At 51.9% G+C, this 15,863-nt stretch overlaps 1 protein-coding gene across 1 annotated transcript in view; it reads left to right on the forward strand.

The window, feature by feature from the left end:
- The first annotated feature begins 5,609 nt into the window (after positions 1–5,609).
- SKP2 (S-phase kinase associated protein 2) overlaps positions 5,610–15,863 on the forward strand; it is an 80,190-nt gene continuing 69,936 nt past the window's right edge. Inside the window, exons 1-3 of the mRNA XM_075328519.1 lie at positions 5,610–5,666; positions 8,352–8,614; positions 10,171–10,282. Coding sequence (XP_075184634.1) covers positions 5,662–5,666; positions 8,352–8,614; positions 10,171–10,282 — 380 coding nt within the window. The 5' untranslated portion in view covers positions 5,610–5,661. The remainder of the gene's footprint in view (positions 5,667–8,351; positions 8,615–10,170; positions 10,283–15,863) is intronic.

Genomic DNA, 15,863 nt, shown 5'->3' on the forward strand with positions numbered 1-15,863 from the left:
CTGTAGAGGTAACAGACCGTCAGGGTGACGTCACTTCCGGCCAGCAGTGCCGTACGGGCGCTAGAGGTGATAGTAGTAGAAATTACCCCGGGGGCTTCTGTCTTCGCCTCGGCAGCCATATTGTGGTTGATCTATACATTGTGTATTCTGAGCCCTATAGCATTCAGATAAAATTGGATGAGATCAAGAATTTGGGGGGGGGGAGACTCTAACTGCCTGCCTGCCCTTTCATGAAGAGTTATCAGCAGACTGCTTATCAGCAGAGGCAGGATAACACTGACAGGTAACATTATAATAGGTGATGTGACAGCTTACCTCCTCTTTCTTCACAATGATTTTTGCACACACTCATTAGATGCTTTAGACACCTGCATTAAATCCTACGGAAATCGGAGTCGGGTGTATGGATTGGGGTCACGGGTTGAGCTCTCTCCATACCCGGCAGGGGATGTCTGTGTGTTACAGCCAGGACCTGCCACAAACAATCACAGGTGGAGTTCCGCACACAATTGTTAGCCTGTAAATCCCGCTGTCAAACGGGAATTAACATGTGGTGGCATAGGGGTGCGCCATATTCAGCTCCCATCAGGGCACCCATGCCATGATTATGGGTGCTATGACTGCAGGGGTCTCCATACCATCATTTCAGCACTCCTCTGAAACCTGCCTGTGGCCGGGCATCAAAGGAGACTGTGATTATCACTATGTGCAGCAATGCTGTTGTATATACTGTATATAGTGCAAGCAATCAATAGCAGCTATATAGGCCCCTAAGGAGACTATTAAAAATAATGAAAAGTACTACAAATATGAAAAAAAATAAAAAAAACGTAAAAGTACAAATCACCCTCCTTTTGCCGCATTAAAAGTAAAGATAATAAACAACTAAAACTAATAAAGTCTTCTGAAGGAAGCAGCAGTTGATGTCATCACAGGCCTGTGTAAACAGATATAGACAACTGGAAAATGTCCCAAGGACTGGCGAAGATCAGGGTTTATTCCCATTCCGAAGAAGGGATATGCCACCGACTGTGAAAACAATCGGACTATTGTGCTCATACATCATGCCAGGAAAAATACTGCTGAAGGTCCTACAGAAACGGCTACAGCCTAAGGCTATGCGCCCACGGGACAATGTATCCGCGGATATATCCGGAGGTTTGTCCGCAGCTGATCCTCAGAATCTGTAGCTATCCATTGCTGCGGGATTCCAGCGAAACATCTGCGGTAAACCTGCGGACATTTGTGCGACTTACCTGCGGAAGTCCCGGCCTCTATCTCCATAGTGGAGAGGCGGGACATCTGCAGGTATTTCCGCAGGAATAATTGACATGCAGTTATGTGCGGCTGTGGGACATCCGCAGCATATTCCGCAGCCGCACATATCCGCAGCATGGACACAGCACTCCCCATGTCCCATAGGATAACATGGGGAGTGTTTGTACTTGCTAAAACCTGTGGATTTATCTAGAAAATCCAGTTAATTCCGTGTGTTTTCCGCGGCAAAATGCGCAGGTACATTGTCCCGTGGGCACACAGCCTAACTGTGACCAAGAGCTGCCAGAGGAACAAGCAGGAGAGGAATGGAGATGATGGAAAAGGCCAAATAATATAACAGAGATCTGTTTTTCTATTTCTGCTTCATCGACTAAAGCAAATCTTTCAACTGCTGATCACCAGAAACTTTGGAATACCATGAAGTTTATGGGTGCACCGAACCATCTGATCAGCCTCATCAGGAGCCTTTACATCAACCAAGAAGCACCAGTCCGAACAGCACACGGTGACCCAACATGGTTCAAAGTAGAGCGAGGCGTCAGACAAGGCGGCATCCGGTCACCTTTTCTCTGCAATTTATAAGCAGAAGCTATTGTCAGGAAGGCTGGACTTGCCGAAAAAAAAGAAGGAGGAAGCAAAACTTCTGGACGAATCATCAAAAATCTAAAAAAGATCACCAAGCTATGACTTGCGTACTGTGGACACATAATACAAAGAGAGCAATCACTGGAGAAGGACATCATGGTCAGAAGAATAGAAGGAACAAAGAGAAGAGGAAGACCAGCAACCTGATGGCTTGATACTATCAAGAGACCAGAAGAACCTAGTGGACCTATTTATGTGGAGAAGACCCTGGTGGACCTATCTTGGGGGAGAAGACCCTGGTGGACCTATCTTGGGGGAGAAGACCCTGGTGGACCAATCTTGGGAGAGAAGATCCTGGTGGACCTATCTATGCGGAGAAGACCCTGATGGACCTATCTTGGGGGAGAAGACCCTGGTGGACCAATCTTGGGAGAGAAGATCCTGGTGGACCTATCTATGCGGAGAAGACCCTGATGGACCTATCTTGGGGGAGAAGACCCTGGTGTACCTATCTTGGGGGAGAAGACCCTGGTGGACCTATCTATGCGGAAAAGACCTTTGGTGGACCTATCTATGTGGAGAAGACCCTGGTGGACCTATCTATGCAGAGAAGACCCTGGTGGACCTATGTTTGCGGAGAAGACCCTGGTGGATCTATCTAGGCGGAGAAGACCCTAGTGGACCTATCTAGGTTGAACAAGATCGATATTTCTACAGAGCGTTCATCCATCAAGTCGCCATGGCTCGTGATCAAGCTGGAGGATTTAAAAAAAAAATATATATATATATACAGTATATATACACCAGTGGTATCGCTGCGTTCAGAAAAGTCTGGTCAAAATATACAGATAATTGACAGGATCGGTGAACACTGTAAACAAAAATAATTAAAGAACACCAAAATTAAGATTTATTTTTTTTGTGGGGGGAGTCAGGCACCATTTTATCGCAGTCCAGAGCTGTGCTCCAAGCTACACGTTCCCCAGTCACGCAGTGTTCTGCGGTGGCAGGAGGTTCAGGTCGGTGGTGGGGTCGCAGGTCATAGCCTGACATGGTGCTAATAACACCAGCTACCGAGCTGGAAGAAGTCATCTCCGCAGTCCGGCTCAGTGGTGAGAACAGCTCAAAGCCGGTGTTACTAGCACAATGTCAGGCTGCGACCTGCGCTCCCCGCCAATGTCACCACAGTGTCCAGAGCACAGTACTGTAATCATCACAGTGCTGCGCCATAAACACTGACTCGGCTCTGCTCTGTCTGTATAAAGCCTCATTCAGGCTACTTTCACACATCCGGCTTGAGCCCTGCGGCTCAATCCGGCTGTGCAAGCTATGCAACGGATGCGGTGAAAACACCGCATCCTTTGCATAAGTTTTTCCCATGCGGCCCGCCCGGTTTTTGCCGCTTGCGGCATGCTACTGAGCATGCGCAGTGGCAAAAACCGCATGCGGCGGCCGGATGCGGTATTTGCCGCATCCGGCCGCCATAGGCATGCATTGAGAGATGCGCCGCATCGGCCGAATGCGGCGCGATGCGTTTTTTTTTTGCCGCACGAAAAAACGTGCCAGGCAACGTTCCATCCGGCCGCCGCATCGGCTAAATCTGCCGCATGCGGCAAAAACCGGATGGAACGCAAGGCCATGCGGCACAATGCGGCACTAATTAAAGTCTATGCAGGAAAATCGCAACCGGCAGCAAAAAAAACCGGTTGCGATTTTCCTGCAAAGTGCCGGATTGTGCCGCAGAAGAAAAACCGGAGGTGTGAAAGTACCCTCAGAGGTCGGTAATGCAGAGACGTCTGAACGAGGCTTTACTGCTGCATCTGCAAAGTGTATCCAAAGTCTGAGTGTGCAGGAGCATAGGAAAGCCATGTATCTAATCCTGTCATGTGTAACACAGTGTGCTGAGCTATGTATCTAATTCCGCCATGTGTAATACTGTAGCATCGCCGGTCCAAACTGAACGCTCTAAGAGGGTGCATGGGAACGGAGGCTGCGTGGGGAACGGAGGCTGCGTGGGGATGGTCGCTGCAGGCAATGGGGGCTGCAAGGGAGAGAGACTGCAAGAGAGAGAGGCTGCAGGGGAACGGAGGCTGCAGAGGAATGGAGGCTGCATGGGAAGGAGGCTGCATGAGTTTGAGGCTGAGGGGAGAAGAGGCTGTGAGGGGGTTGGAGGCTGCAGAGGATGGAGGCTGCAGGGTTGGGAGACTGAATTGGAGGGGTCGGCAGCTGCAAGGGCTCAGAGGCTGCATGGGGTCGAAGGCTGTGGATTGACGGAGGCTGCACAGCAAAGACTGCGGGGGGACGGCGGAGACTGCGGGGGTCGGAGGCTGCGGGGGTCGGAAACTGCAGGGGGATGGAGACTGCTTGGGGTCGGAGGCTGAGGGGGACGCAGGCTGCATGGCAGAGACTGCGGGAGGACGGAGACTGCGGGGGGGTCGGAGGCTGTGGGGGGACAGAGGCTGTGGGGGGCGGAGATTGCATGGCGGAGGCTGCAGGGGACAGAGACTACAGAGGTCAGAGACTGCAAGGGGACGGAGGCTGCGGGGGGGGTGGAGGTTGCACGTCAAAGACTGCGGGAGGACAGAGAATGCGGGAGGACGGAGATGCGGGGGGTTGGAGGTTGTTTGGGGTTGGAGGCTGAGGGGGATGGAGGCTGCACAACAGAGACTGGGAGGATGGAGACTGCGGGGGGGTCGGAGGCTGTGGGAGGACGGAGGCTGCGGGCAGCTTAGGCCGCACGGCAGAGGCTGCGGGGGGACAGAGACCACAGGGGTTGGAGACTTCGGGGGGTCAGAGGCTGCGGGGGGACGGAAGCTGTGGGGGGTCGGAGGCTGCTTGAGGTCAGAGGCTGAGAGGGGATGGAGGCTGCACGGCAGAGACTGCGGGAAGACGGAGACTGCGGGGGGTCGGAGGCTGTGGGGGGACGGAAGCTGCGGGGGGTCAGAGGCTGCTTGGGGTCGGAGGCTGCTTGGGGTTGGAGGCTGAGGGGGATGGAGGCTGCACTAAAGAGACTGGAAGGACGGAGACTGCTGGGTGGTCGGAGGCTGTGGGGGGACGGAGGCTACGGGCGGAGGCTGCATGGCGGAGGCTGTGGGGGGACAGAGACTACAGGGGTGGGGGGACAGAGACTACAGGAGTTGGAGACTGTGGGGGGTTGGAGGCTGCGGGGGGACAGAAGCTGTGGGGCTGCTTGAGGTCGGAGGCTGAGAGGGGACGGAGGCTGCACGACAGAGACTGCGGGGGGGCGGAGGCTGTGGGAGGACGGAGGCTGCGGGGGGGCTGTGGCCAGTCATAGTGGGCTGGAAAGCATAGAGCCTTCAAGTGTCTGTCTCGCCTTGCCTTAGTTACCGGCCACTTTGAGATTGCATGGTGGTCGGTTACCTAGGCAATGAGCTAACATTGCCAACTAAACATTGCATGCTTGAAATCACTATGTAGCTCTAATGTTGCACTACAGCTGCTACCATGCTCTGACAGCCGCAGACGGGGGCCCCCCCTAGCACTCATGTAGCAGACCCCTCTCAGGCACCTTCCTGTATCTCCAGCCTTCATTTCCCCCAAAACACTGGTATTTGGTAATGAAAGCTGGAGATAGTTAGTGGTTGCCATGGGCAACAAGGTCCTTGTCTCCTGGGAGAGATTTCCGCTGACAAAAGGGTGACGTAACCAGGGGGAGGGGGCAGAGGGAGAGAGCGTTCCTGCGCACTGGGTGACGTCATCACGCCGCTGCGTCCTGTGCTGAGAGGAGGAGGACGCGGGAAGTTTGTACACGGAGCCGGTCCAGACGCGCGGGGCACAATGAGGTAATGGACAATGGCGGCAGGGAACGATCGTCCGTGACCAGGAGACGACTCCTGATCGTCCTGGTGGGGCGGGGGGTGAAGGACCAAGACCGCCGGGGCTCAGAGCGGCGGGCCCTTCAGCGGAGGCAGCGCCTGGGAATGGATCCGCGAAGACTGCTGTGAGACTACAACTCCCAGCATGCTTTGCCGCCCGCAGATTATGAGGGGCATGCTGGGAGTTGTAGTTCTGCAGCATCTGTAGGTTGACCATCACTAAGCAGATGACGCCGCCATTATTAACCCTTTCCTGACTGGGCTCGTTTTTAAGTTTTTCTTTCCTACTCCCGCTTTTAATAGCTATGAAATCATTCATTTGGATGTGGAAATATTTTTTCCCTTTTTTTTTTTGTGTTGCTGATAATGGGGGAGTGCAAATGCATGTCTAGTTTTTCATTTTTTTGTGCTTTTTTTCTTATGTTTTTATATATTGGCCTTTTTATCTTTCAATATTATAATGAAAAAAACAAAAGTCCAAACTATAAAAATATACTGTATAAGGAAAGGAGCATAAAAGGTTCCAGTCTACTGTGGTTTAAAAAAAAGGGAAAACTTAGACACTGAATGTATAAATCTTAAAAATATTATATATTTTACTCCTGACACACCCCACACATTCCATTTGCCCCTTAGGTCCAGCCTGTGGGGGTCTATAGTCTAAACCTCTGACTCCCTCATACATGGTTCATGTTTAAGTGATAAATTTACTGTAGTAAAATGCTACTAATGTTTCATCATTATGATCCAATAAACTCCGGAAGCAGTAGCCCCAGATGACCCAAATCCTCATCTTAGGCTGAAGATATGGCAGCAGTAGCACTGGCAGGAGCAAAGTCCTCATCTGATGAGGCTGAAGATACGGCAGCACTGGACGGATCCAGATCCTCATCTGATGAGGCTGAAGATACGGCAGCACTGGAAGGATCCAGATCCTCATCTGATGAGGCTGAAGATACGGCAGCACTGGAAGGATCCAGATCCTCATCTGATGAGGCTGAAGATACGGAAGCACTGGAAGGATCCAGATCCTCATCTGATGAGGCTGAAGATACGGCGGCACTGGAAGGATCCAGATCCTCATCTGATGAGGCTGAAGATACGGCGGCACTGGCAGGAGCCAGGTCCTCATCTGATGAGGCTGAAGATACGGCGGCACTGGCAGGAGCCAGGTCCTCATCTGATGAGGCTGAAGATACGGCGGCACTGGCAGGAGCCAGGTCCTCATCTGATGAGGCTGAAGATACGGCGGCACTGGCAGGAGCCAGGTCCTCATCTGATGAGGCTGAAGATACGGCGGCACTGGCAGGAGCCAGGTCCTCATCTGATGAGGCTGAAGATACGGCGGCACTGGCAGGAGCCAGGTCCTCATCTGATGAGGCTGAAGATACGGCGGCACTGGCAGGAGCCAGGTCCTCATCTGATGAGGCTGAAGATACGGCGGCACTGGCAGGAGCCAGGTCCTCATCTGATGAGGCTGAAGATACGGCGGCACTGGCAGGAGCCAGGTCCTCATCTGATGAGGCTGAAGATACGGCGGCACTGGCAGGAGCCAGGTCCTCATCTGATGAGGCTGAAGATACGGCGGCACTGGCAGGAGCCAGGTCCTCATCTGATGAGGCTGAAGATACGGCAGCAGTAGCCCTAGATGACACAAATCATCATCTGATGAGGCTGAAGATACGGCAACAGTAGCACTAGCAGGATCCAAGTCCTCTTGCTCTTGGCCGTCCTGTAGCCGCTCATCCTAGCTGCTACCTCTTTGAGAGCTTCTTTTCGCTTAGTAAGCTGTTGATCATCTAGCAATATACGATGACTCGGGTCCACATACACAGCTGCCAGAAGAATTGTATTTTCTGTGTCTGTTTCATTGAAGCAGATATGTCATCTCTGATTAAACCTCTTTGGGCAAAACAGCAAGTTCTTCCACTTCTGTATAAAAATTCCAGGAGTTAACTCCTCAGCTTGTAATTTTGTAGTAACTGAAGCAATTCCTTTAATTTAGCCAATTCCAATTATGTCCATTGACCTTGATTTAATGTTACCTGAGTGTTGGCCATGTCTACAAGAAAAGGTTTCAGCTCAGATAATTGCTCATTCATTACATAAGCTCCCTCCCTTCACCTGGTGATCACTGGGTCTTGTGGAGGAGGCACAGTCAGTGATTCCCTATCTGTATACACAGTGGCGGTTGTTTGTTGTGGACACAGAGTAGGTAATTGTGGTGGTAAACCTTCCATATCTTCTCTGTGGGGAGTCTGGCTGTGTCTGACAACAGCTCCCCACCCCCCACGCTGCACAGTTTCCTGTGAGTGGATTACACTGCATTGATGTTTTGGACCTCCCTTCCTGGACTTCTTTAGTTTTTGAGCTGTCAGACAACGTTCATAGCTTTTCTTTTTATTTTTGAACCCCTTTCTCCCGATTGGTGGGGACCCCGGAGGTCACTTCACTCTCTGGTATCGGTCATCCAGAGGTTTGGAAATGGCCCATTAATCCGTTAAGTCTTGCAGTGCGATTCTCAGACATCCGGCCTTCTCTGCCCCAGAGGGAGTCATTGCTCCCATCAGTGCGATCTTTCAGGCTCTGTCCACACAGGTCAGGTTTTCTGGACGTAAGGACGCTGTCATCCATGTCTGGCTCTTCCTACAGGCGACACCTTCAGGAGATTCCGGCTTCGGCCTTGAACACATCAAGGCTCAGTTCATGGTCATGGGACGCAAAGAAAAGTTCAGATCTCCTCAGTGGAATGGGAGTGACCCCGATGGAGAAAGATCCGCAGGACACGGAGAACACTCCTCAGGACCAAGTCGTGCACATGACCCCTCCTAGAAAGCGGCAGCGGCAGAAGGAGAAAGAGGACGACAGGTTCTTTATTGCCAGACGTGCCAGGGCGGCCAGGACTCTGAAGCAAGGTACCTACCAATATAATGATACTAGTACCGTGGTACATGGTGGTCGGGTATATACAGGGCATCAGCTGGGTCCCTATATACTGATACTGCGGTACATGGTGGTCGGGTATATACAGGGCATCAGCCGGGTCCCTATATACTGATACTGCGGTACATGGTGGTCGGGTATATACAGGGCATCAGCCGGGTCCCTATATACTGATACTGCGGTACATGGTGGTCGGGTATATACAGGGCATCAGCTGGGTCCCTATATACTGATACTGCGGTACATGGTGGTCGGGTATATACAGGGCATCAGCTGGGTCCCTATATACTGATACTGCGGTACATGGTGGTCGGGTATATACAGGGCATCAGCTGGGTCCCTATATACTGATACTGCGGTACATGGTGGTCGGGTATATACAGGGCATCAGCTGGGTCCCTATATACTGATACTGTGATACCCTGTATATACGCAACCACCAAATACAACAGTATCTGTATATAGGGACCCAGCTGATACATGGTGATCAGGTATATACAGGGTATCAGCTGGGTCCCTATATACTGATACATGGTGGTCCGGTGTATACAGGGTATCACAGTATCACAGTATTAGTATATAGGTATCCAGCTGATGCCCTCTATATACCTGACCACCATGTATCACAGTATTAGTATATAGGTATCCAGCTGATGCCCTGTATAAACCAGAACACCATGTAACTGGTCAGGTTTAAACAGGGTATCAACTGGGTCCCTATATACTGATACATGGTGGTCGGGTAGATACAGGGCATCAGCCGAGTCCCTATATACTGATACTGTTACATGGTGGTCAGGTATATACAGGGTAACGGCTGGATACCTATATACAGATACTGCGATACATGGTGGTTGGCTATATACAGGGCATCAGCTGGGTCTCTATATACTGATTACATGGTGGTCGGGTATATACAGGGCATCAGCCGAGTCCCTATATACTGATACCCTGTATATACCTGATCACCATGTAACAGTATCAGTATATAGAGACCCAGCTGATGCCCTGTATATAGCCAACCACCATGTATCGCAGTATCTGTATATAGGTATCCAGCTGATACCCTGTATATACCTGATCACCATGTAACAGTATCAGCTGGATACCTATATACAGATACTGCGATACATGGTGGTTGGCTATATACAGGGCATCAGCTGGGTCCCTATATATTGATACGGTGCTATGTGGGTATGTACTGTATTAAGTGATACTGTGGTATATGCCTTAGCGCAGGGTTATATTACTGCAGACCATGGCAGGGCCGGGTAGGAGTTGTAGTGTCACACCAGGTTGTGGAGCGCTGCTGTATTATTTAGTATCCCTCTCTAGGAGCCCACGCAAGAAATTCCATAGTCATCAATGGGAGCCGAGCCTCCGGCAGCAGAGTCCTCGGCCTGTTGGCTTCTCACCTCTACAGATTGCTCAGCCCTTATAGTGAGGGAGATTACGTTGCAGTACACTTCTATTTTTGCAGGTTGTGACTATTTATTTATTTATTTTTTTTTTCTTCTTCTCCCCGCAGTGATTTCCTGGGAGTCGCTCCCTGATGAGTTACTTTTGGCCATATTTTCCTACCTACATTTAAGCGACCTGCTGCTGGTGCCGCGGGTGTGCAAACAGTGGAACAGAGTGTCGTAAGTCCATAAGATGTAAAGATAAGAATAAGACTTCTAAGGCTATGTGCGCACTAGAAAAGTGATTTTTCTCAAGAAAATTTCTTGAAAAACTTCTGGGAGTTGAAGATTACCGCACCTGTGGTAAAATACCGCACCAAAACCGTGGGGAAAACGCATGCGATTTTTGCCGTGGTTTTTCCGCAGGTTGGTCCCTGCATTTTTTTATTTTTTTTTTTATGCTGAACTCAGCAATAAATAATATAGATAATCGATAGAGGGAAAGATGGATAAATAGGTGAGAAAGACCTATATAATGCCCACCCCCCTGCATATTCTAACCTGGCACCCTTTAGTGACTTTCATGTGGCACTAAAGGGTGCCTAGCCTTGTATTTAGCCAAAAAAATAAATAAAAAAAGACGTGAGGTCCCCCCATCTTTTGTAACCAACTAGGGTAAAGCAGACGGCTGCAGACCACAGCTGGCAGCTTCACCTTGGCTGGTAATCCAAAACAGAGGGCACCCCACGCTGTTATTTTACATTAAATAAATAATTTAAAACAAAAAATGTGGGGCCCCCCCAAATTGGTTCACCAGCCAAGGTAAAGCGGACAGCTGGAGTCTAATATTCTCAGACTAGGGAGATCCACTGTTATTGGACACTCCCCAGCCTAAAAATAGCAGGCTGCAGCCGCCCCAAAAGTGGCGCATCCATTAGACATGCCAATCCTGGTGCTTTGCCCCAACTCATCCCCTTGACCTGGTGCGGTGGCAAACTGGGTAATATATGGGGTTGATGCCAGATGTGTAATGTCACCTGGCATCAGGCCCTGAGGTTAGTGATATCACGCCTCTATCAGATACCCGACATCACCAACCCAGTCAGTAAGAAATAAAAAATAGACAACAAAAAAAGTTTTATTTGAAAAAACATTCCCTCTTTCACCAATTTATTGACAAGAACAATCAAATCCGGGTCCAGCGTAATCCAATAAGGGGGTCCCACGGCGATCCATACCATAGTCACTATCCCAGTCAATGAAGAACAGAAGGTTCCCCATTGGCTGGGAGAGCAGTGCAGTGACCTAACATCAATAGGTCAGCCCAGGTCACTGCAGGGGATGACGAGCGCGGCTGTCAGGAGGTTAGATGAGACCATTACCTGCTGTGGTGATCTCCTGCAGTCCTGCTATCAGCGCTGTCACTGACTTCTATGCCCGCCGCGTTCTCAGTATCGCGAGAGCCTGTGACGTCACCGCTAGTGACAGTCTCGGGCCGCGGGCATAGACGGCAGTGACCGCGCTGACGTCAGGAAGCAGGAGATCGTCACCGCAGGTAATAATCTCATCTAACCTGACAGAAGCGCTCGGCATCCCTGCGGCTGCACGCACTGCAGGGTGACAAGCAGCTGATACTGCGGGCAGACACTGACACACTGCAGTGCAGACAGCCGCGGGACACAGACTGCACGGGCACCTGGAGGTCACACGGAAGTGCTTCTGTGCGGCGTCCAGGGAGTGTGACGTGTGTGTTTACTCTGCTCCGCCTCCTCTTCCTGTCATAATATCACTTCCCTGCAAAACCGCAGGCAGTGATGACCATTACCGCAGGTAAATCGCGTCTATACCGGGGGTATACCGCACATCATTTGCTACCTGCGGTATACCCCCGGAATTTCGCGATTACATTACAGTGAATGGAGTGAAATACCGGGGGTACCTGCGGAAAAGAAGTGACATGCACATTTTCTCAAGAAAGTTTCTCAAGAAATTCTGAAAGAAATTTCTTGAGAAAAAACCGCAGTGTACGCGCATATATTTTTTTTCTTTATCGTTCCTATGGGAGACCCAGACATTGGGTGTATAGCTTCTGCCTCCGGAGGACACACAAAGTACTACACTAAAGTGTAGCTCCTCCCTCTGAGCATATACACCCCCTGGAGAACCAGATCTAGCCAGTTCATTGCTTTGGGTTCAGGAGACATACATCCACACATGCATCCTCATCTGATTTTTCATTTTTGGAAAGATTTTGAAGAAAAGCGGGTCCAAGTCTGGACCCCCGGCATGTCCCTTCTCAACCCACTGTGTCGGCGGTGCTGTTAAGGTTGATTCCAAGGCTGGAGCCTTACATGCCGCGCTCCTTCACCATCCCTCGGGCTCTGGCTTGAAGTGGGAGCCAGCACCGTTCTCCATGCTTTGCAGGAGACCAGTCTCCATCCGCAGCCCTTCAGGATCCTGCTGGACGGAGCACTCATCCCCAGGGACATGGCCCTGCGTCTCAGCAAGCTAAGTACCTGAGACGTTTATATATTGGGGGTCCCTGTACTTTTATTATGTGGGGAGAGTGTGCTTAGTGTTTTTTGTGACATCTCCGGCGGGTTCTCTAGCTGTCGCCTGAGAACCGCGCCGATGGTGCCTGCGCGCCGGCCGCACCGCTCAAATTTAGGCCCCGGCTTCGCCGGAGGCCTACTTTCGGTTTCACTGCCCTCGCATGTCATTCATGCAGAGGGACAGTGCGGCTCCGCCCAGCGGCCGTTCTGCACAGGGGAGGGACACTCCTCACTGGGTACATGTCTCCTCCCCTGTAAGTCTCTTTGGCCCTCCAGATCCCGCTCTCAGGTTGGCCCCGCCCCCTCTCCTCGCTCTGGCGCCCTTTTATCAGCGTTTTCTCTGCAATCTGCGCTGGCTGCAGCATCCCTGCTGAGGTGCTTGGGGGTCCGGGCTTTGAGATCTGGAGGGCACACAACACCGCTCCAGCGGTCTGGTAAGCCACAACCTCCTGGTTGTGGGTCTCCGTATATACTCTCTGGGGGTCACTCTGGCAAGAGCCCCCACTTCAGCAGCATGTCTCACACGAGGAGCAAGGCTCCAAAGCTATATTCAGTATGCACTGCATGTAAGCTCGTGCTGCCTGAACCGAGCACATATCCATATTGTGATGCCTGCTCTGCCCTGACAATGCCTCAGCCTGGAATCGCCCCCCCAGTGGTCCCTCCGGCTCCTGTGGCTGAACCCCCGGCTTGGGTAGAATCCTTCTCTAGGTCAATCTCCCAGTCTTTTGCCGACTCCATGGGACAGCTGTCCCGGACTTTGCTGTCCATGCATCAGCCCTCTTCTCAGGGCGCCTCTGCTGCTAGGGCTCTCTCAGCGGAGCTCACAGAGGATTCTTCATCTGGTCCCAGACCCCGTCCTCCTAAAAGGAGACGCAGGGTCCCCTCTCCTTCCTCGTCCCGCGGCTCTGATTCAGGAGCTGACTCGCAGGACGAGGAGGATGCCTTTACTGGGGGCTCGGAGGCTACCTCCATGTGCCCCATTGATCTGTCCGAAAGTGACTCAGATGTTAGTGATTTGATTGCGTCCATTAATTCTGTACTGGATCTCAATCCGCCAGTATCAGAGGAGCAACCCTCTCTGGCAGAAAAGCACCAGTTTACCTCGCCTAAGAGGACAAAGAGTGTGTTCTTTAACCACTCCAGTTTTCAGGCCGCTGTGACCAAGCCCAGAGCCTGTCCTGACAAACGCTTCCCAAAGCGTGGTTCTGATGACCGTTTTCCCTTTCCACCTGAGGTGGTCAAGGAGTGGGCTCATTCACCAAAGGTAGACCCCCCGGTGTCTAGACTCTCAGCCCGGACCGTTGTATCAGTGGCTGATGGCACCACTCTTAAGGATTCCACTGACCGCCAGGTTGACCTTCTGGCCAAATCTGTATATGAGGCGGCAGGGGCCTCGTTCTCCCCATCTTTTTTAGCAGTGTGGGCTCTCAAAGCCATCTCTGCTTCTCTAGAGGAGATGCATTCCCTCACCAGAATCTATGCCCGAAATGGTTGCCTTGATTCCCAAGCTTCAGCTTTTTCATCTTATGCCATGTCTGCCATGCTGCCATGCTGGAGGCTTGAGGCTTCTCACCGCACTGCGGTGGCTTCGGCTAATTCCCTCGCTATCCGCAGGATCTTGTGGCTTCGAGAGTGGAGGGCAGATGCTTCTTCAAAGAAGTACCTTGCGGGGCTCCCTTTTGCTGGGTCCCGGCTGTTCGGTGAACAACTGGATGAAATTATTAAGGAAGCTACTGGCGGGAAGAGTACTTCCATGCCACAAACTAAAACCAGGAAACCTGTCCAGGGTAGGAACCAGTCGAGGTTTCGTTCCTTTCGTTCCTCCAACTGGTCATCCTCTAAGCCCTCGGCCTCGTCCACTAACTCAGCCAAGGACCAAAAATCCAACTGGCGCACAAAGGCGCGTCCACAGAAGACCGCAGGAGCTGCTGCCACTAAGGCAGCCTCCTCTTGACTATCTGGCCGCGCCAGCAACGTCCTTAGTCGGTGGCAGGCTCTCCCACTTTGGCGACGTGTGGTTTCAACACGTCTCCGATCAGTGGGTGCGGGATATCATCTCCCACGGCTACAGGATAGAATTCTCTTCCAGCCCGCCAAACAGATTTTTTCTGTCAACTCCCCCTCCCCCCCCCTGCTCCAAGGCCGCCGCCTTCTCTCAGGCCGTGGCATCCTTGCAGGCCAACGGAGTAATTGTACCGGTTCCCGCCTGGGAACGGTTCAGAGGTTTCTACTCAAATCTCTTCCTAGTCCCCAAAAAGGACGGTTCCTTCCGGCCCATCCTGGATCTCAAGCTTCTCAACAAGCATGTTCAGGTGCGGCATTTTCGCATGGAATCTCTGCGATCAGTCATTGCCTCTATGACCCAAGGGGATTTCCTGGCGTCCATCGACATCAGAGATGCCTATCTGCATGTGCCAATTGCAGTTTCACACCAGCGTTGGCTACGTTTCGCAATCGGAGAGGAACATTTCCAATTCGTGGCTCTCCCCTTCGGGTTAGCCACGGCCCCTCGAGTATTCACCAAGGTCATGGCAGCAGTGGTTGCGGTTCTGCACCTCCAGGGGTTGGCAGTGATTCCTTACCTGGACGACCTTCTAGTCAAGGCTTCATCCAGCGCAGAAAGTCAGCGGAGTGTCTCGCTCAATCTCGCCACTCTAGCCCAATTCGGGTGGCTTGTCAATCTGCCCAAATCCACTCTGACTCCGACCCAGAGGCTCACGTACCTAGGGATGCAGTTCGAGACTCTGCCGGCACTTATGAAGCTGCCCTTAGTCAAACAGCAGTCCCTCCATCTGGTGGTGCGCTCTCTGCTGAGGCCCCGACGTCATTCCATCAGGCACCTAATGCAGGTGCTGGGTCAGATGGTGGCGTCAATGGAGGCTGTTCCCTTTGCCCAGTTCCATCTGCGTCCTCTGCAGCTGGACATTCTCCGCTGTTGGGACAAGCGGACTTCCTCCTTGCACAGGCTAGTGGCTCTGTCGCCACAGACCAGGAGCTCTCTTCAGTGGTGGCTTCGGCCCCTCTCTCTGTCTCAGGGACGCTCCTTCCTGGCCCCGTCCTGGGTGATTCTCACCACGGATGCCAGCCTATCCGGCTGGTGAGCGGTACATCTCCACCACAGAGCACAGGGCACTTGGACTCCGTCCGAGTCAGCTCTCTCAATCAATGTGCTGGAAACCAGAGCTGTGCTTCTAGCTCTCCTAGCCTTTCACCACCTGTTGGCGGGCAAGCACATCCGAGTCCAGTCAGACAACGCGACAGCGGTT

Source organism: Anomaloglossus baeobatrachus, chromosome 1 (assembly GCF_048569485.1).
Source record: "Anomaloglossus baeobatrachus isolate aAnoBae1 chromosome 1, aAnoBae1.hap1, whole genome shotgun sequence".
Lineage (NCBI taxonomy): Eukaryota > Metazoa > Chordata > Amphibia > Anura > Aromobatidae > Anomaloglossus > Anomaloglossus baeobatrachus.